We start from the raw sequence: 22772 nt of genomic DNA, 5'->3' as shown, positions 1-22772 counted from the left end.
AGGTTGCTGATGTAAGAGAAGGCAGAGCCTTACAGGACTTATTTAAATAACTGAGAAATTTAAAATGGAATAAACTACTGCAGAAACAGAGCAAAGGTATACTGAAATGTTACAGCTTATAAAACATACTAATATAACTAAGAGTTAATAACTCAGTTTTCATTTTTCTTAATATAAAAAATATGTAGAGGAAAGAAAATACATCATAAAGAAGACTTGTTTGATTTTTCCTTGAAACAAGATAGACGTTACAGAAATCACATTGATACCGTTGATTCTGTCTAGGTAGTGTCATATGTCTGTTCGTAAATATTTGATCAGGTATAATTGATAAAGACAAAAAGTTTTTCAGGATTTCCAGATGCTAATATGGTAATATATATTAGTTTGCTGAGCCACCATTAACATCCAGAAAATTCACTGCCTAAATTATCACATCTGAATACAGGTGCTGAGACTAAACCTGAGAAATCTGGAAAGGCATAAATTTCTTTGCCCCCGACTCCATCTTTTTCTTCTCCTTGCAGCCTTCTATTTACATTTAGCCAACACATTAATACAGTAAATATCTGATAACCGAGACATTAATTGCAGAAGTGCTCCAATTGTTACAGACATGTCTCATGAAAATAGACTCTTTCCCAGTGTGAAAACATACCTTTCTTAACTTGTCAAGAAAGAAATTATAAAAAGATCTTTCTCCTTATTTTTATTGTTCACCTCTGTTTTGCAGAGGAAAAAAGAGTGGAAATCAAACTGAAATAGTCATCAGTTCATTAGCCTCTTTCCATCAAAACCGGAAAATTAATGCTGAAAATATTCTTTTTTGTCCATAAAGTAACATATGCATTTTTTTCTCCTTATACATTAAAGTTGAATTCTATATCACATGATTGAACATGTCAGATCTAGACTTGAGGATACATTTCTGCGTACTCCTTACCATTTCACACCGTGTTAACAGCCTACTGGTAGAACATTTATTTCTTTGACGCTGTTTAGCTCTTCTAGCATACCAATCTGTCACTCTTTAAAGAAGTTTTGCAAAGATCTTTATAAGTTATATGATCTTTCAGTGAGTTAGCACCACAAAGAACACTTCATATGCTCTCTCAAACTGATTTGTGCGGGACTGCAGCAGGCTATTAAATTTCTAGAACATTTTTCTTTTTCTCAATAAAAGTAGAGAATACTGAAAGTATTTAAAAGTAGAAGTTGAAAGGATGTTTAAGTAGTTTCTCAGTTTAGAAGTATGAGTAAGTTCAGAGGCACATGACTGGCATGGCTGTATCAATATTAACCTGTCATGTACAGATAGCCAGAGAAACAGTGACCTACACAGATATTTAATGAGAAGTTAATTCAAATCTTAAGTTATGTTAATGAAAAACCTTTCTTTCCCCTTAAATTATGATAATTTCTAATCATTCCAATAACATTAGTTAAGAGGAATGACCCACAGCAGGTAACCTGAATGGATGGGGACAAAAGGAGACTTGAAGGAAAGAAGTTAATATGCGTGTATCACAAGTATTACTTTGCAGATTCTCTCTGTCACTGCATCTGTAAGATTTAATGCCTTTTACTGTTTATGTCTTAAAACACAATTATTTTGATACAGCAATAACAAAGGAGAACTGTCTGATCTCTGCTTCTACAGGACTCAGACTAGAAATTACACATAGCCTGTTCTGATTTTAAAACCTTTGGGAAAAGGTGCCCATAAGGGTCCACAGCCAAGAGGCAGTAGTGTGTTGAATCATGTGCATTCTATATTATGTATTTTTTTGATACTAAAAAGAATAAAAAATTATAATTAAGCACTTTTCACAAACCTTCCTGAAGGATAGTAATTCCCCTTATGGAATTACTTCCTAAAGGAAGCAATTCCCCCCCATGCTGGTAAATATTCAACTTGAAAGCTCTTTCTTTTCTATAACATCATAGAATGCTATGAGTTGCAAGGGACTTTAAAGAGCCTTCTCTAACCCGGCCTTGAACACTGCCAGGGATGGGACATCTGCAGCTTCTCCGGGCAGCCTGCTCTAGTGTCTCACTACCCTTTTAGGAAAGAGTTCTTCCTTATATCTAATCTAAAGCCATTACCCAATATCCTATCCCTATAAGCCCTTGTAAAAAAAGGCTTTCTTTTAAAAAACTTCATGCATAAAGCTTTCTTGTAAAAAGATTTCTTGTAGGTCCTCACTTTGATACTGGAGGGTGCTACAAGGTCTTTTTGGAGCCATCTCTTCTCCAGTCCTCTGATCACCTTCATGGCCCTCCTCTAGATGTACTCCAACAGGTCTGTGTCCTTCTTATGTTGGGAGCCCCAGAGCTGAACACAGAACTCCAAGTGGGATTCTCATGAAAGCAGAGTAGAGGGGCAGAATTTTCCCCTTCAACCTGCTGGCCACGCTCCTTTTGATGCAGCCCAGGGCTTTCTGGAATGCAAGCACACATTGCTGGATCTCATCGACCAGCATCCCCAAGTCTTTCTCCTCAGGTCTCTCAATTCAGTCTCTGCCCAGCCTGTATTTGTGCTTTTCAGACATTTTACATCATTCCTGCATAAGGAAATCATATATTTCATCAGAAAATACACTACTTTCATTCTTCCATTCTTAAGAATTCTGAAAATGTTTTCTCAAATGTGCTAGAGAACTTGCCTCCACCTAACGCAAAGCGGACAAATTTCAAGGCTCAAAAGGTGTTCTCTAGGAAGTGCACAAGCCCATGCAATGAAGGTGATAATAGAATGCTAAATACTGACACTAATGTTAATTCTTGCAAAAGAAAAATGATAGCATAATGCTGATATAAAATAGCCATTACAGATAACTGCTTCCCAAGGAAAGGGCATCTGCAAATTCTGGCTTAAAGTGTAAAGGAAAGATGGAGTAGAAGGGAAAACTTAGACCTAATTCTTTTGTATTTGGAGTAGAATGTGCTTTTCCTCCCATGTGGAAAGCTGATTGTTTTGGAAGGTACAATATCATATGTGCACAGCTCAGCACTGAGTCCAGAAGCCTCTACTCAGAGTGACCAGAACCACCGAGGGAGCCTCAGGTCCTCGGCAGGACTTGCCCAGGAGCCGGCAGCTCAGCTGACGCGAGCAGCTGACTCACAGGGGGCGGAGCCAGGAGGAGCGGCACCAGCTCTGACTGGTCAAAACAATGCCCCTGGGAGCGCGAGCGACCAGGGCGGGTCGAGGCATCTCGCGCAGGCAGGCGAGCGGGATGGTGAGTACTCGCTGTATGACCGGGGCCTGGTCTGGGAGCTCTGCTCTGGCTGCCCCGGCAGTAGCCAGCGTAGGCACCCAGACAGAGCCGATGAGAGGGGAGGCTGCAGTGCAATGCTCAGAGTGTAGTGAGTGTCTGCACTGGTCTCCTGAGGGAACGGTGCCAAATGGGCAGGGCTGTACTCGGTGCTCCCTGGTGCAGGTCCTCTTGCAGCAGGTGGCTGAGCTGCAGGATGCTGTTAATAGGCTACAAGATATCAGGGAAGCTGAGAGGAAACAGGACTGCCTCCTCCAGGCCCAAACTGTGCAGGAGCCTCAGGCATCCCCTGAAGCTCATGGAGGAGTGGAGGAGGCTGTCAACCCAGGAAGCTGGGAAATAGTAACAACAAAAAACAACAAAAAAAAGAGGAAGAGGACAATTAAAAACAAGGAGCTTCCTCCTAAAGCTGTTGTCCCCACCCAGAACCGCTTTGCTGTCCTGCAGGGGGCTAAGAAGGAAGGGCACTTGCACCAGAAACAACCGGCTGGTGTGCCGGTAAAGAAGATCACTACTGGTGCTGCCAGGAAAAAGAGACGGGTCATAGTGGTAGGGGACTCTACTTTGAAAGGGACAGAGGCACTCATCTGTCGGCCTGACCCGGTCTCGAGGGAGGTGTGTTGCCTACCTGGGGCACGGATCAGGGATGTTGCAGAGAGGCTGCCTGCTCTAGTGAGACCCACGGACTATTACCCACTTCTGGTGATCCATGTGGGTGCTAGTGATGTTGATAGCAGTAGGCTGGAGAACATAAAGAAGGACTACAGAGCCCTGGGAGAGGTGGTTAAGGGCTCTGGAGCTCAGATTGTCTTTTCATCAATTCTCCAGGATACAGGGGGAGACCTTCAAAAAGCTAGGAGGATTGGCCAAGTTAATAAATGGTTAAAAGGATGGTGCCATAGTCAGGGGTTTGGGTGTTTTGAATACGGGACCCAAGTTAGTAGGCCAGGTCTATGGGGGCTGGTAGAGCTGATCTGACAAAGAAGATGAAGAGTGGTTTTGGTAGGAGGCTCGCCAGGCTGGTCAAGGTTTCTTTAAGCTAGATGTGTTAGGGGAGGGTGGCATCATTCCATCCCAACACACCCAGTCAGTTGCCAGCACCTACAATAAATGCTCGGAGCGATGCAGAGATATTCCAGCCACTCCAGCCAATGAGCCGGCTTCATTTGGAGCTCGGCTCAGATGCCTCTATACAAACGCCCGTAGCATGGGGAACAAACAAGAGGAATTAGAGATGTGTGCACGACTACGGGAGTATGATATAGTAGGCATCACAGAAACATGGGATGGCTCCTACGACTGGAGTGTTGGAATGGAAGGTTACAGGCTCTATAGAAAAGACAGGCCTGGCAGGCAGAGAGGAGGAGTTGCTGTTTATGTTAGGGATAGGCTGGAGAGTATGGAACTCTGTCTGGGGACGGGTGAGCAGTCGACAGAGAGTTTGTGGGTCAAGGTTAAAGGGAGAGCAACGATGGGGGCATTATTGTGGGGATCTGTTACAGACCACCTGATCAAGAGGAATCTGTGGATGAAGTGCTCTATAGGCAGATAGGAACAGCCTCGTGCTCACAGGCCCTTGTTCTCATGGGAGATTTCAACCACCCTGACATCTGTTGGAGTGATGGTACGGCCCGACACAAGCAATCCTGGAGGTTCCTCGATTGTGTGGAAGACAACTTTCTTCTGCAAGTAATAGAGGAGCCGACAAGGAGAGGTGTCATGCTTGACCTTGTGCTCACCAACAGGGAAGGGCTGGTTAGAATTGTGACGCTCCAGGGCAGCCTTGGTTGCAGTGACCACGAGATGGTCGAATTTGAGATCCTCAGGACAGTGAGAAGAGCGTGCAGCAAGCTCACTGCCCTGGACTTCAAGAGAGCAGACTTTGGCCTCTTCAGGAACCTGCTGAGTAAGGTTCCATGGGACACAGCCCTAGAGGGCAGGGGGGCCCAGGACTGCTGGTTGTTATTCAAGGATCACCTGCTCCAAGCTGAGGAGTGTTGCATCCCAACTAGAAGGAAGTGCGGCAGGAGGGCCAGGAGACCTCCTTGGATGGATAAGGAGCTGCTGAGGAAAATTCAAAGGAAAAAAGAGGCTTATAGAAGGTGGAAGCAAGGAGAGGTGACATGGGAAGAATACAGGGATGTTGTCTGGGAAGCTAGGGACCAGGTGAGGAAAGCTAAGGCCCAGTTAGAATTGAACTTGGCTAGGGATGTTAAGGATAATAGGAAGGGATTCTATAGGTACGTAGTGAGTAAAAGACAGACTAGGGACAACGTAGGCCCCCTTCGGAAGATATCTGGAGAACGGGCTACCCAGGATTTGGAGAAGGCTGAGTTTCTTAATGACTTCTTTGCCTCAGTCTTCACTGGCAAAATCTCTGACCGCACCACCCAAGTCTTGGAAGGCGAACGCAGGCACTGTGAGAATGAGGACCCTAGGCCCACTGTAGGAGAGGATCTGGTTCGAGACCATCTTAAAAACCTAAATGTACACAAGTCCATGGGACCTGATGAAATCCATCCGCAGGTCCTGAAGGAGATGTCGAATGAAGTTGTTAAGCCACTGGCCATCATATTTGAAAAATCATGGTAGTCAGGTGAAGTTCCTGACGACTGGAAGAAGGGAAATATAACCCCCATTTTCAAGAAGGGAAAAATGGATGACCTGGGGAATTACAGACCAGTCAGTCTCACCTCTGTGCCTGGCAAACTCTTGGAGCAGATTCTCCTGGAAGGCATGCTAAGCCACGTGGAAAATAAGGAGGTGGTTGGTGACAGCCAGCATGGCTTCACTAAGGGGAAATCCTGCCTGACCAATTTGGTGGCCTTCTATGGTGGCTACGAAACTGATGGACAGGGGCAGAGCAGTTGATGTCATCTACCTGGACTTGTGCAAAGCATTTGACACTGTCCCACATGACATCCTTGTCTCTAAATTGGAGAGACATCAATTTGATGGGTGGACCACTCAGTGGATAAAGAACTGGCTGGATGGCCACACGCAAAGAGTTTTGGTCAATGGCTCAATGTCTGCCTGGGGACTGGTAACGAGTGGTGCCCCTCAGGGATCGGTGTTGGGACCGGTCTTGTTCAACATCTTTGTCGGTGACATGGACAGTGGGAGTGAGTGTGCCCTCAGCAAGTTTGCCGATGACACCAAGCTGTGTGGTTCGGTTGATACGCCGGAGGGAAGGGATGCCATCCAGAGGGACCTTAACACGCTTGTGAGGTGGGCTGATGCCAACCTGATGAGGTTTAACCACGCCAAGTGCAAGGTCCTACACCTGGGTCGGAGCAATCCCAAGCACAGCTACAGGTTGGGCAAAGAAGAGATTCAGAGCAGCCCTGCAGAGAACGACTTGGGGGTGTTGGTCCATGAAAAAATGAACATGAGCCGGCAGTGTGCACTCGCAGCCCAGAAAGACAACCGTATCCTGGGCTGCATCAAAAGGAGCATGACCAGCATGTTGAAGGAGGTGATCCTGCCCCTCTACTTTGCTCTCGTGAGACCTCACTTGGGGTATTGTGTACTGTTCTGGTGTCCTCAACATGAAAAGGACATGGAACTGTTGGAACAAGTGCAGAGGAGGGTCACGAGGATGATCAGGGGAGTGGAGCACCTCCGCTATGAAGATAGACTGAGAAAGTTGGGGCTGTTCAGCCTGGAGAAGAGAAGGCTGCGTGGAGACCTCATAGCAGCCTTCCAGTATCTGAAGGGGGCCTACAAGGGTGCTGGGGATGGACTCTTCATCAGGGACTGTAGTGACAGGACAAGGGGTATTGGGTTCAAACTTAAACAGGCAAGTTTAGATTGGATGTAAGGAAGAAATTCTTTACTGAGAGGGTGGTGAGGCACTGGAATGGGTTGGCCAGGGAGGTTGTGAATGCTCCATCGTTGGCGGTGTTCAAGGCCAGGTTGGATGAGGCTTTGGGTGACATGGTTTAGTGTGAGGTGTCCCTGCCCATGGCAGGGGGGTTAAAACTAGATGATCTTAAGGTCCTTTCCACCCTAACTATTTTATGATTCTATGATTCTATAATAAAGTTTTATGTAACATGTTATTCACACGTTTTGTGCTTGCTCTTGATGAGTAGCCTGTCGCATATGTTTATTTCTTCACATTATTATCCATTAATTTGATCACTGTCTTTCCTGGTTAATGAATCACCATGTAAGTAATTTGGGCATGATCAGTAATGTTGTATCATTTCACCTTATGCAGTTGAGGCATTAGGACATAATGCAATTCAACAGTGAAATGATCTGGGTAGGCACCATTAAAACCAGAATCATGCATATATTCTTGAGCCAGTGTTTTTTAATGTTCTCATGTTTGTACATTTTTAGTGAAAAATTCATATTGTATGTCAGATGGACATTAACCAAAGAAACCTTTTGTAATAAAAAATATGAATGTGATTAGGAAAAGGAGTCTTAAGAATAGCACTTTATTATACAAGATTTGTATTTTTGATGTATTTCAGAGTCATATTATAGAATCATAGAATAGTTAGGGTTGGAAAGGACCTTAAGATCATCTAGTTCCAACTCCCCTGCCATGGGCAGGGACACCTCACACTAAACCATGCCACCCAAGGCCTCATCCAGCCTGGCCTTGAACACTGCCAAGGATGGAGCATTCAAAACTTCCCTGGGCAACCCATTCCAGTACCTCACCACCCTCTCAGTAAAGAATTTCTTCCTTAGATCCAATCTAAACTTCCCCTGTTTAGGTTTTAACCCATTACCCCTTATTCTGTCACTACAATCCCTGACGAATAGTCCATCCCCAGCATCCTTGTAGGCCCCCTTCAGACACTGGAAGGCTGCTATGAGGTCTCCACACAGCCTTCTCTTCTCCAGGCTGAACAGCCCTGACTTTCTCAGAATATCTTCATACGGGAGGTGCTCCAGTCCCCTGATCATCCTCGTGGCTCTCCTCTGGACTTGTTCCAACAATTCCATGTCCTTTTTATGTTTAGGACAAAACTGAGAAAAATGAGGAGAATAAAAGATTTCATCTATGTTCTGAATGCAGGATCTTTGAGTATGGTGTGATTTAAAGAGAAGAGATTACATTTCCACCCTGATCTGGAATGGAGATTATATTTCAGCATTTTGGTAAAATATTTTGATTCACAATAAGTCATGTTGTACCTAAGAACATAATGTTTTTGCTTTAGTTTTATTTATGCATTACCTCAAATTTAGAGTTTTGAGAGTAGAAATGCTTATTAATGACAGCTATGCAATATGATAAAAGATGGCTTGTGCGTTTCTTAAATGAGTAAATTCTATCATATCCATACAGAGTCGGAAAGATGTTGTGGTGCTTTGTGAAGCATTCATGAAAATATTTTAAAAGGAAGCTTGGGTTAAGGATTTTGAATTTCACCTGATGTGCTGAGATCTTGAGACACATTAAAGGGTAAAGAGTTTATGTTTTTTAAAGAAGATATTTTATTAAAAGGATATTATAAGAACATTCAGAAAAGTAATTACATCAATCTAGTCTTGACAAAACAGAGGAACTGCCTAACCACTATATATTCTACTGATTCATCAGTAGTTTCAACCTGCCAGTTGAGATTCACTATGAAAAAGAAAAGACCTCTGAAGACTTTGATAATGTCTTCATGACATCTCAGAAGGCTGATTATGACTGATTATTTGATTATGCCACCAAATACAGTAAGGGCATTAATTATATCAAGAAATGGTGTACTGCAAAGACAACTGTGATACAGATTTTGGAGGGAATAATGATTTCTTCCAAAAGAAAGTTCTAAAATTAAAGTTTCTAAATGAAAACTGAAGAATTAAGGCCTACATTTCTGTTGTCAAAATGGCTAAACATTTAGAAAATAAGTATAGGGATATAACTTGAACTTTGTAAACATGTTTTTATAAACTGTTGTTAAGGAATCATTCATACCAGCAATAGTGGTGGAAACCAGACTGAAACTTCACTGTAAGAGACAGCATGTCCTTTGAGAAAAAGAAGCAAGTAGTCAATTAAATGATACAATTGCTTCAAACATTTATACTTTTAACAGAGCACTGTAATATCTCCTAATAGTTATTCTATATATAAGCATACGAGCACATACATGTACTAAGGAAATGGTTTTAATATTATTTATAGATATGAAACCAATGGAATTCTATGTTACCAGTGATATAGATGGAAGGAAATGTTTGTTACTCTGCCAGGTTATGCATCTCTGAATGTTTCAGGTGCCACCTAGTGCCCAACTCTAAGTACCTAGTCACTTTCATGAAGTGAAAACTGATTTTCTTTGTGCTCTTTTATGCCACTATCTAACAATAAATTCGTGGCGTATGCCATATCCACATTTTACACTTTCAATTCCAATATTAAACCCTGAGTGACCTACTGAAGCAGAAATAATATTTCCCTTTAAAAAAAAAAAAAGTTGAAAAGTTCAACATAGCAGAAATCTTCTGTCTTCAGTGTGTCTTGGGTTCAGCAGTAGCAGTCATTTTTCTCCTTAGTAGCTGGTGCAGTGCTGTGTTTTTGACTTTCAGCCTGGGAGCAGCACTGATAACACCGATGTTTTTAGTTGGTGCTAAGTCATGTTTAGTCTGACCAAGGACTTTCTGAGTCTCATGCTCTGTCAGGGAGGAGGGGAAGCCGGGAGGAATCAGAGACAGGACACCTGACCCAAACTGACCAAAGAGGTATACCATACCACAGCACGTCATGTCCAGGATGTAGAAGTAGGGGCAGTTACCTGGAAGGGTTAGATCACTGCTAGGTCAGGCTGGGTGTTGGTCGGCGGGTGGTGAGCAGTTGTGTTCTCTTCCCTTGTTATTTCCTTTATCATTATTCTTATTGGTGGTAGCAGCAGTGGTGTGTGTTATACCTTAGTTACTGGACTGTTCTTATCTCAACCCGTGGGAGTTACATTCTTTTGACTCTCCTCCCCATCCCTCTGGGAGCGGGGCTGGGGGGGAAGGGGTGGAGTGAGATTGAGACTTCGTGGTTCTGATTTATGGCTGGGCTTAAACCACGACACAATGTAATGCCAGTTTGTGGAGAAGACCAGTGGCAGGGAAACCTTGTCCAGACATGAGTTTGATTACCCATGGACATGTGTGTGTATCCTCAGACTATATACTGGTCAGTTCAGATGACCTTTGCTAACAGGAAACTGAAAGAGATGTTGCATACTTTCTTTTTAAAACTTGCCAGTCTCTAGTTTTATAATCATTTAAACCATTTAAATAATTCAGATTAGCCTTTATAACACTTTAAGAGTCAATTCACTAATTAGCAATTCCTGCCAGTGCTCAGGTGTCAACTCTTACGTTTCTTCTTAAGTCCTCTTAAGAAGTCCCAGTAGTTTTCCACAAATGTGTTTTATCTCATTCTGTTCTCTACTTTCAGTATTCCTATCATCCTGAATATAAAAACTTTATGTCTTCCTAGTATTTGTGTTAACAGAATGGAACCCTATTTTGCAAAATGGAACCCTATTTGCAGTAGGAATCTAGATATGACAGTACAACAAATACGTAAAATTAATAACTTTTTTTTTAACAAATAGCCATTCCTGTCTTTGAAATTTTTTGTGGAGACACTGTTTATATGATATCACAGATATCATTGTTTGTGCTATGACATCCTCCTTTGGTGGGCAGACTGCCTTTTCCTAAATTCAGTTAGCTTTCTGTATCTTTGGTTACTGTACGTCCTCCAGGTAAGGACAGGCAATGAAGAGCAATGCAACATTTATAAAGTACCTAGCATAAGGCAAAGTAAGGTGAGGTGTTGAGGCAACAGTGGAATGAAAATAAGTAATACTATGATAGATATATATATAAAACTATATATATATGAATGATATAATATTCTTGCCATAAATATTCAAAAATTGTAGATGAAATTATTTTGTATACGTTTTAAGAGGCATAGTAAGAAACACATCTTGCCGAAGGAATAGGGATATGGTACAGGTTTTAGGATTATATTTTAGATTGTCCTGGGCTCTGAAATTATCCTAGCTCTAATCATGAAAGCCTCTTCCAAACTGCCTGCAGAATACAGCTATACCAAAAAATGTGCTCAAAATCACTGCAGTCTAAATGGAAGAATCCTATTATGACTCATATATGGATGTATCTACACAGCCATTGCATGGCAAGTAGGGTGCATCTGTCTAGGCTTCAACTAGGAAACTGAAGAATGACCACATGGGACAGATACAGTACCTCAGGCTCTGGACTATACTCATGGCATTGAATATTTTAAGAACACAGTGTGGATGGAGCAATCTCTGTGACACTTTCAATTCTACACCCATTCCAAAACTTCATGTAGTCTCCAGGACTCTTTCTCAGTCCAAGCACTATGTGAATTTACCTTCCAGCCATACTCACAGTTTAACTGTTGCTCTCAGCAGCTGTACAAGATTTTACTGCAGATAAAGCTTTAGTCAAAGTCAAGTGGAATTTGTAAAGGGTGGCTGGTGCTGTTAACTCTAGAGCTGTCCTAGCTAACTATTCAGTCTTTACCTGTTTGTCATTCCCTTCAGGTGACATTTTAGAAGTGTGTCTAATGGTGAAATATCAGATTTAACCACTGCTACTAAAGTTATAGTCGTCTTTCTGTTCATTTCACTTCGTGGTGGATTATGCTGTTACGTGGTAAAATTAGAGACTACCATTTTATATTGCATGGTCTTTCAGCTCTCTAGTGCTGTTCTGTGTCTTTGGCTGATTTAAACACACATTCTAAACAGTGTATTTCATGTGTATGGCAAACCCTGGACCATTTCTTGTATTACATTTGTCACGCTCACTATATCAATGTTGCTACACAACTACATTTATCACTTGTCTCATTCACATATCCTGGAGGGTTTTTTTCTTCCTACTGCTGTTGTTCCCATGCTTTTAGAAGAATTCTATTAATGCAGTTCTAATAATGCTGAAATGGTTTGTGCCTAATGAAAATAACTTGTGACTTTAAAGCTATAAATAGTAACAGTCCTGTGTTGTTTGCAAAGAAGGCAAATGCAGTGATTGTTTCGATGTACTTACAATCAAAATCAAACTGTATATTAAAGTCTGCATTTAAAGTTCTCTCATGACACAGTTTTAAAAGACACCCTTATACTAAGCAGTTGCTTTACACCTGATAATCAAGTTCCTCTGTCATTTTTTGGCATTAAATTCATTTCAAAGGGAAAAAAAAGAGCAAATTTATGTTTATTCATTAAAAGATATTTAAGAAACTGTGCAATGTAATTAGCTGTGTTATCTTTAGACAACAGTAGAGACCCTCAGTGAGGTTACTATTACAAAGAAATTTCTCTATCAAGAAAGAGCAATTAAGAACGAGAGAAGAAACAACACATTTTATCTTGTTTTCCTTTTAGGACCCCCCCCCCCCCAAAAAAAAAAAGAAATCTTTCTCGCACTTCCTCTTGCCCACCTACACAGGTGGATTTCAGAATAGTGACTCTTCGTTTTGCACTTGTATCTTGAGGTGAGAGATCTGTTAGAATCAAGGAATAACCACTTTTCTTGTTCAGTTACTACGAAGGAGAGACCTAGATTTTTGGGGAGTGAATTTTTTCCCATTTGATCTCTCTTAATAAATCTGTATTGCTTCTTTCTTTTCTCTCTTAAGCATATGTATTTGTGCAGTTAAATTTCCTCTTAGACACTAAGTTTTTCCTTCACTGCACTGATATTGCCTACTCCATTTTTTTCTTGTGGTTTCTCTCACCCTGTACACTCATGTGGGATTGGTATGTACATTTCAATATGTGTGTAGGAAGATAATGTTGTTTCTATACTCATCAGTTAATTCTTCTAGTCCCTTTTAGATCTAAATCTAGGCCATGCTTACTCATATATTCAGAGCAATGTTGAATGAGAACAGAATAGAAAAGAAAGTAAACAAAATACGTGGTTTTGAGACAAAAAGCAGAATATTATGAGGTAGAAGAAACTATGCATCAGAGTTACTTTTTTAGTTTCTAAAACCTTTGGAAAACTATCTGCATCTAAATTATACCCTTAGAAGATTTGCTTTTTGTGAATTTTGGGCAAGTGAATTTCAGGCCACTTCATACTCTTACAAATGTATCAGCTTTCCTAATATTTGTGACCCTTTAATTGTATAGTACTCTATACACATAGTACATGCAGCACTTCTGAAATCAGTCTTCAATACCAAAGCATTCTTGCTTGTCTGTAAGAAAAACTTCATATGTGCTGCTTTTCTAAGGGATATCTGTGTACGGCTGCATTCTAGTATTACCAGTTACACCAAGTACTGTACCAAAAGATGACTTGAATGGTCCCTAGAATGACATATTACTTAGAATCATAGAATAGTTAGGATTGGAAAGGACGTTAAGATCATCGAGTTCCAGCCCCCCCTGCTGTGGACAGGGATACACCATGTTGCCCAAGGCCTTTGAACACTGCCACCACACCATTTCTTTGGGCAACCCGTTCCAGTGCCTCACCACCCTCACAGTAAAGAACTTCTTCATAACATCTAACCTGAACTTTTTGTTTAAAAGATTTACTTGGACTGCACTCAGGTTTGGCTGGCAGAGGAATTACAGAAGAATTGTTTGAAATAGTAGACATGAGTGAACAAGCAGCCTAGGACTACTGCCACTCAGTAATACAGGGTAATATCCAAATGGACAGTGTAGGAATACCATGAGTATTCAATTTCAAAAATAAAATATAAAATAAACATTAGCCTCTATTGGGGTACTTCATAGCATTTCCAGTGAGTGAATACTCATGAAGATATGCAGTTGATATTGACAGTGTTTCACACTTAAGGTTGGGAAAAATAGGACCATAATGTTTTGTAATAGCTGTGAACAGAAATTGTGAAAAAGACGAGGTTCGATAATTTAAAAAAAGACAAAGTTCTTTATGTTCCTAAATTTCTAATCAGATTTAGGATGCGGAGAACAGTGATCTTCAGCAGAGAATATACAAGTATTTTTCACCAAGATGAATGCAATGCAAACACTATTTTTTTTACTGGAACATTTGGAAATACGTGTTCTGGACATCATATTATAAATATCATGCTCAAGCAGTGTAGGGAGGAGAGGTTCTACTCTTGCTTTAATAAGGAACATTAAAAAAACCAAAAAATCCTGACATAAAATCTGAATAAAAAGAAAGTAAATTTGAAATTTCCATGTATGGTTATGATTTGAATGAATGCTGAGAAAAAGAGTCTCAACTTGTCCTAGCTGTGTTTTTGAAAGCATTGTCACAAAGAAATTATATTTAATGTGATTTAATTTGAATAGATAATTAATATTTATAAGTGGCTGAATTTCTGATAATTAAACTCTTTAAACAAGTGTCTATTTCTGCTAAGCAGAAATCTCTGAGGCATATTTTACCCACAGTCTTTGAAAAGAATTTCCATTGACATTAATAAGAATTAATGAAACAGAAACTTACTGAAAAGCATTACAGGATATTTTGACCTCAGTGTTTGATCATCATGTGAGTTAGTATGTATGTCATTTACAGGTGAAATATTTATTTTAGAAAGCATTTTGGTTTTGCACAAGCAAATAATGGACATGATTTCATGTCAGAGAGAACTGACAATTAAAAATAGGACAAAGAAAATTCCTACTTGGAGAGAGATTGAAACAATTGGGACTGCTTTCTTGAAAAAGATGAGCAACAATGCACAATAAAAAAAATGTAAAAAAAAGTAGGATGATGTAAAAATTCAATTATGCTTATTTTCAGAGTACGTGCACAAGGAGAATTTCAACCAAATTACAGTGTGGCAAATTTAAAAGGAAATACTTTTCCGCACTTCGTATCATTACTGAATATTAGAATGTCATTGAAGTCAAGAATCTGTGCAGAGCAGAATAAAAATTATGATCTAGTTTAGCAATTCCTGTGTTCCCTGACAGCTGACAATCTCAAGGTAACAATCAGTTAAACATTCAGTTTGAAAATAGATACTATCTATCAAAAAAGACTAATGCAGTTACTTGGTGAATTACACACACTCCTTCAAAATAATGTATTTGTATATGTTAAAAATTAAAATACTCAGCAGCAGAAACTAATATATTTTAAATTGTATGCTTTATTTTTTTTACTTTCTTACCTAAATCAGGAACAAAATTATTTGAAGTAGACATATACTCACTAGCCACTTTCATAATTTTAAAAAGTTGATGGAAAATGCCAAGTATTCTTTGTAGACAAGTCATATAGTATTGCAACTGGAAAAATGAGTTTTATTTTAGAAGGAGGGTAATTTTTAATTAGTGCTTTAAAATATAATATAATTTCAGAAGAATATATTGCCTTCTGTGGGTAATTCCTGATGAAACAGCAGTAAGAGTAAAGCAAGCAATTTTAGGCAGTGACTGTTAAAGGCATCACTAATCTTTATATTCATCATTTCAAAGGACAAGGAATCTTTTCTTGACCTTTTTACAAAGCACTCAGAAATACAAGCGTTTGAAAGGTTTATTCTTCTTGGAGAAGCTGAAAATAAAGACAGTGTGTACAGGCAGAGTTTTCAAATTAATATACTGTGATACATAATATAACCAAAATCCACAGGATGGTATTCTTGCCTCTATTTTGACATGCTGTGATGATAAATAACTGTAGTGGCCTTGAAAAAAACTTTAAAGGATTTAAAGCAATCACTTTGAACAAATATACAGGAGTCAACTGCAGCAGTGCCGCCTTCTTGCAAGCAGATATGAGGATAGGGAAGGGTTTTTCTTCGAGGGCAGAACACTTAGTTTGATAAAACAGTAGTAAGAATGCCAGCCACTTGAGTGAGCTTTGAAGTGACCAAGATGAGACAGGCTATCTTTTTACTTCTGTTCTGTATCCTTGTTCAGGGCAATGAAAGTCAAATCAAGGCCCATCAAGTTTATTATAGAAGAGAAAGAATCAGCAACAACAGCATCAAATAATCTACATATTTAACAAATTTACATCAAACATGATTGTTACAGCAAGTCTTGCAGATACACATTGTTAATATGTATTTTACATACAGCATATGTATATAGACATGTATAGCATACATAGCATATATATATGATTATACTGGATTCTTTTCATAATTGCTATATAGTTTTCTTTCATGGCTAATATCACAAATCTAATATTGCATTCTAGTTCTTGGTAGTTCTTTGCATGGGAGTAATGTATCGTATGAGCCATACTGCTTGTTTTGATAACCATTTCTACCTTCTTAATTATTATTTGAAACCTACTATAACAGTTTGAATAATTTTTTCCATAATACATTTATACTTATATATGTGTGTGTTCCTGTGTGCACACACCCATGCACACATCAGGGAAATGGAAGAAGAATTTAGTTACATGGCACTGAAGAAAAGAAATTAAGACAATACATACATACCCTTCTGTTCTTACATCTTGTTTCCTTACTTTGTAGATTAGGGAAATTTGTTATGAATCCAAGTACAGGTTTACCTGATTTGTCTCTTCCTTGTTCACATTAGGATGGTGAGTATACATGGTACCAATTTTTAAGAGCTCAGGATGATATGAAATTTCTTGTGGTCACACTTATACAAAAAAAAAATCTTATCTTCTTATGGCCATTAACTAAAGGACTTCAGTAGTAAATGATGAGAGATTTTTAATAAAGCTATTTATAATGCTGAAACATTATAAATAAGGGTACACAGTTGGAGTATGAGTACCAGCTAGTAAAACTAAACTTTAATGTCCACAGAGATCAACCTAACAGCAGAGCCGTGACTCATTTTGGATTCTAAATGGCTAAGCTTGACATTAGAATAAAAGTCTATTATGTTATTCTATATGATTAAATTAACCAATACTTTTTTCAGAAATCAGTTATCCACAGTATCTTACCGGTTTTTGCCTTGTTATCTAAAATGTATTAGATTATTCAACAGCTTCCTGATCATGCTCAGGCTTATGTTTATTGAAACCTTCTCCTAATGTTGTCTTTAGTTTTGTTTATTCTTCCAGATTTTGGTTGGTTAAAAATCTAATGTTCCTTCATGTCTGTATTTGCAATTTTGTTTGTTGTTTTGCAGTTGTATAACTTAACAGTCAGAAATATATCAAGTTCCTTTGTTTCCTTTTCCTATATAATGAGTTCTTTGCTATCAATTAAGAAAAATGTGACTGTATATCTGTAGCTTAAGGGAATCCTTATGCTCTATTTCATGTAATATTCTACCTTGGCTATTTGGGTACATAAGCAGATACTTAATAGACTTAAGTCAGTAATGGCTTTTCAGTGTTAGAAGTTGTATAATATCCGTGAAAACACACTATCTGCCCAAACTTGCCATAATTTGTGTTCTATATTCTTCGGAAAAAGTAGTTTTGATTTATAAAAACATTATAAGTAATAAAAATATGTCTTCTCCAGAATTACAGAGTAGTTCCTGTGGCAATCCAGGAGTTCCACCAAAGGGTATCTTGTATGGTACAAGATTCGATGTTGGTGACAAAATCCGATACAGCTGTGTAACTGGATATATTTTGGACGGCCACCCTCAGCTTACTTGCATAGCTAACTCTGTGAATACAGCATCGTGGGACTTCCCTGTCCCTATCTGTAGAGGTAAAAGAAATGCTACATTAATGTTTTAGAATATATATTGGATTTATTATTATGTACAACTTTAAAATCTCTGTTTTAATTATTAACTTTTAGACTGAGATTAAAGAAAAGCTGTTCAAAATATTTTGATCTCTTGCTCACATATATTTCAGCATATGCACCTACAAATTTTTGAGTCAATATCCTTTTATATTTCTTATCTATTCTAAAATATATGTAATGAAATAAGAACTAGAAACCTAGTAATAAGCAGGACAGAAATGTCTGTGTTCGACATGTTGCAGCTATTGGAATGGAAATTTTGGGTACATTAATACTTTCTAATGCATGACTTTTTGTCGAGTATTAACTTGGATATTGAGCAAACTGAAGTCTGAAGCTACCAAGACTGTTGAGTTTGAGGGCTTCCTCTCATTCGCAGTCAGAATTGATACCTTAAGATTTCTATATATGATATCCGCTGTATTCTAACAAATATTGTAGCTCGAGTCTGTTTACTTTGCTTGCATTAGAATTATTGCAGTAGTAGGGAATCCTGTTTAATGGCTGAATTTTATTTTCTGAGACTATAACATTTGCAGAGTAATGAAAGGAACTAAGATGATAAAATGGTGAAATTATCACTATTACATACAAAATACAATAAAGGTCATATTTTGATGAAGCACTGTTAATGTCAGGCAAGCTTGAAATGATTTTCTGGTTTCACAGGTTAGCTTTGTAGAATGTAAAATTTATATTTGTCCCAAGAAATCTGATGCAGTCTTGCAGGGCTACAAAAACATTCCAATGTAAATTAACATCCTGATAAATCTCTGATTAAAATGAAAAAAAATAATCAGGATTCACTTAGATTAAAACCTGGTTAACCAGTATCTCAAAAAAGCAGTTATATGTAGGAAATGTGTATAATTGGAAATACCATTCTATTGTTTCCTATTATTGGCTTAGAGCTATTTAATATGGCTTCACATGACCTTGAAGAAAATACAGATCTTGACCTTGAAGAAAATAAGAAATTATTCTTATTAATAATACTATTTTCTAATAAGACTGTAACTCCTGAATTTTCCCTTCCTACTTCTCAGAAAAAATGGTAGCTAATACTAAAGATACACAATCAAGGCATATATCCAAATTCTGTTTGTGGAGATGATCATAGAAAAGATTTGATAAGAATATATTAACTTGCACAGAACTTACATTTGGAACAAAGTAGAGGTTAATGGACTTCACTGTAGACCATTGTCCAAATTCTTGATCAGCTAGTTTGGAAATGTAATGGCATAAAATTTTATACTCTTAAATGAAGAAGATGAGAGACTTGAACCTGATGCTTCCACTTACCAGTCAGTCATCACAGTCATAGTGTTACACATGCTTTCTTTTGCTGCTACATTTTTCAGTAGAACTTTAGATAGATGTTATTTTTATTCCAAGGGAATGTGAAGAATCTAAGGGTTAAAAGTTTGACAATAAAAGACTTCAAAAAGCAAGGTGCACATTTCAGTAGTAGTGGTAACAAATTACTGAAACGTAACCTGGGAATGTGACAGATTCTTGTTTTAATGTCAGGCATAATGGCTTAAGGCTTAATGCATCAAATTACTGTTCAGATATTTTTGGTCTATGTTCAACTGAAAAAAAAAAAAAAAACCCTAATTATTTTCAGTAGTTCCTTCTATGAGTCCGTGTTCTATATCAGAGGCATCTAACTTTACTTTTAATACAGAGCCCTATGTGTTTCCATTCTAATAAATTTGTCCTGATTTTGCTAATGCAATTATCCAAACCAGAATTCTGCAGAAGGTTGCTAAAGGTAGTTACCCACTAATGAACTACTTATCCCTTTCTCTCTGTTTGTCATGGAGGCTCTTTTCATTAAACACTCATCTTTTAAGAGTTGCTATGATAAATATCTTATTGTTCCCTGCCAATGGTCATTACATCTAAACCAGAGATCCTGAGACAAACAAGTGTGTAATTTTGAGATTACTCAAATTATTCTCAAACTAAAGCCAAAACACAGCACTGTACCAGCTACTAGGAAGACAATTAGCTGTATCCCAGATGAAAGCAGGACAATGTGTACGAATTCATTTTTCTCAACACTGAACAACTACTTGTTTTTTGGTAGATGGCCAGGTCTCCTCTAGACATGCATGTACTAGTTGTTAATTTTAATATGATTAGTTGGATTGAGGAAATACAGAGTATTTCAGTGCCATGACCTAGGAAATGTTCTTGTCTGATTTGTTAGGTAAAAACCTCAAGAATAGCACTAAAGTAGATTTATTCAATATTTACTGGGATTTTATTTTTGTTTGTTTATTTATTTTTATCTGTGGAAAATAAACAAAGCTCTGAATTTACAGCATGCTTATATATATGTCAGCAGAGTTAAGCTTGTAGATGTATTCAGATCATCTGTGTGTAAATGTCATTGTTCTCTGCCTCTTTTAATTCAGAACAAACAAATTTGGGGATTAATTTTTTTTTTTAGATCATATCTTTTATGTTGCATTCACTGTGAATGAAGAGATCAGGAGAAGGTCATGCTTGTGTTTTAGCAATGTAATTCTTAGAGACTGATGTCTCAGTGAGGATAATTTCATTGGGATGACCAGTATTGCCATTAAATGAGACCCTATGTCGTGGTTTAAGCCAGTCGGCAAGTCAGCCACGCAGTTTCTACTCCCTCCCTGCCCCCGGAGGGATGGGGAGGAGAACTGAAAGAATGTAACTCCCACAGGTTGAGATAAGAGCAGTCCAGTAACTAAGGTATAACACAAATCACTGCTGCTACCACCAATAAGAATAATGATAAGGGAAATAACAAGGGAAGAGAATACGATACCGCCCGCCGAAAATGAGCCCAACAGAGCAGAGAGTGCACGTGCCCTTCCAGGTAACTCCCAGTTACATCCCCGGGCATGACGTGCTGTGGTATGGAATACCTCTTTGGCTAGTTTGGGTCAGGTGTCCTATCCCTGCTTCCTCCCGGCCTCCCCTCCTCCCTGGCAGAGCATGAGACTCACAAAGTCCTTGGTCAGGGTAAACATTCTGACCAGTAACTGAAAGCTATCAGTATTATTCCCAGGCCGAAAGTCAAAACCACAGCGCTGCACCAGCTACTAAGAAGGATTAAAAATGAGCTACTGCTGAACCCAGGACAGTATCCACCCCTTATTCCATACCATTCACGTCATGCTCAGATCCCACAGTTTCCAAATACCCTCACTCTCATCCCAGTGCACTGTTATCTTAGTGCATGGACCAATCCCTATAAAACTGCTGAGTCCATTCGGTCCATGATGTTGGGCTCCATCTCTTGTAACAGTCTTTCAAGGCAGGAGAGGCTGTGTGCAGTGTTGGATTGTTGCCTGCTGATGCTGATCGTTCCTTTACCGCAGAATTCGTCTGGTTCTATCAAAGTTCATTCTCTGTTGGGATGATGGTCGGAGGGAAGTCAGGGCCAGTTGCTGGTGCCCTGCAGACTTCTAGTTGATGAGCTATAAAAGTATTACATAGCAGGCAACAGCATACAATTGAGTTCATTGGCTGTTCTCCCCTAAAATCAAATCCCCTTGAGGTATACATCGAACTTCCCCATCTTCCCGCATTACCCACCAAGTATATCCGGGTCCCTGAGCAAAAGCAATCCCACGAGTGGGTTTGCCTTTACCTGAAGCAGGAATAACCCAGACTGTCTTCCCCAGCAAATTCTTTATGTGCACCACAGGAACTTTGTCCTTCTCTACAATATGTAAAAGTTCTGACTGGGCTGGGCCAGCCCTGTTGGCAGATCCTCTGGTGTTGACCAACCAGGTGGCCTTTGGTAAGTGTGTATCCCAATGCTTGAAAGTTCCCCCACCCATTGCTCTCAGTGTAGCTTTTAAGAGCCCACTGTACCGTTCGATTTTCACGGAGGCTGGTGCATGGTAGGGGATTTGATATATCCACTCAATGCCATGCTCTTTGGCCCAAGTGTCTATAAGGTTATTCTGGAAATGAGTCCCATTGTCTGACTCAATTCTCTCTGGAGTACCATGTCTCCACAAAATCTGTTTCTCAAGGCCCAGGATAGTGTTCTGGGCAGTGGCGTGGGGCACAGCGTATGTTTCCAGCCATCCGGTGGTTGCTTCCACCATGGTAAGCACATGGCGCTTGCCTTGGCGGGTTGGTGGGAGTGTGACATAATCAATTTGCCAGGCCTCCCCATATTTATACGTCAGCCATCGTCCTCCATACCAAAGAGGCTTTAACTGTTTGGCTTGTTTAATTGCAGCACATGTTTCACACTCATGAATAACCTGGGCAATAGTGTCCATTGTTAAGTCACAGAGCATGAGACTCACAAAGTCCTTGGTCAGGGTAAACATTCTGACCAGCGACTGAAAGCTATCAATATTATTCCCAGACTGAAAGTCAAAACCACAGCACTGCACCAGCTACTAAGAAGGAGAAAAACTGACTGCTGCTGCTGAACCCAGGACACCCTATTACATTTTTATGGTTTAAATTTGGTGCATAACTCTGATATATTATTTTTTTAAGTTACATATTTTGGGGCCAAATTTTATTCATGAAGAAAAGAGTTATTCCTGAAGTGGCTTCCTTTTTCATTACTTAGATTTTATTGCAAAATCAATGCATATACCTTTATTTCATGCCCTGTTTTTCACGAAACATATTTCGAATACACAGTGTTTTCCACCTGTCACTTGCATAATCTGGCATCCACAAAAATACTGTAATTTTCATTAGATTTACTACAAGTGCAAAAGTAATTAAAATAAACCTCAGTTGGATTTATTATGTTGTGGCCAATTATACTGTGCACAACCCATGAC

The 22772-nt window shown here is 39.2% G+C and overlaps 1 protein-coding gene across 3 annotated transcripts in view; it reads left to right on the top strand.

Annotated features, from left to right (window-relative positions):
- The window catches only part of CSMD3 (CUB and Sushi multiple domains 3), a gene marked incomplete at both ends in the record, with an annotated part of 652566 nt that overhangs the window by 151866 nt on the left and 477928 nt on the right, over positions 1 to 22772 (top strand). For all 3 annotated transcript variants that reach the window (XM_080610435.1, XM_080610434.1, XM_080610433.1), the window contains one exon: positions 17725 to 17919. In XM_080610435.1, the coding sequence (XP_080466561.1) occupies positions 17725 to 17919 (195 nt within the window). The remainder of the gene's footprint in view (positions 1 to 17724; positions 17920 to 22772) is intronic.

This window comes from Psittacula echo (assembly GCF_963264785.1).
Source record: "Psittacula echo genome assembly, chromosome: 2".
NCBI lineage: Eukaryota > Metazoa > Chordata > Aves > Psittaciformes > Psittacidae > Psittacula > Psittacula echo.
This window is presented reverse-complemented; position numbering and strand designations above follow the sequence as displayed.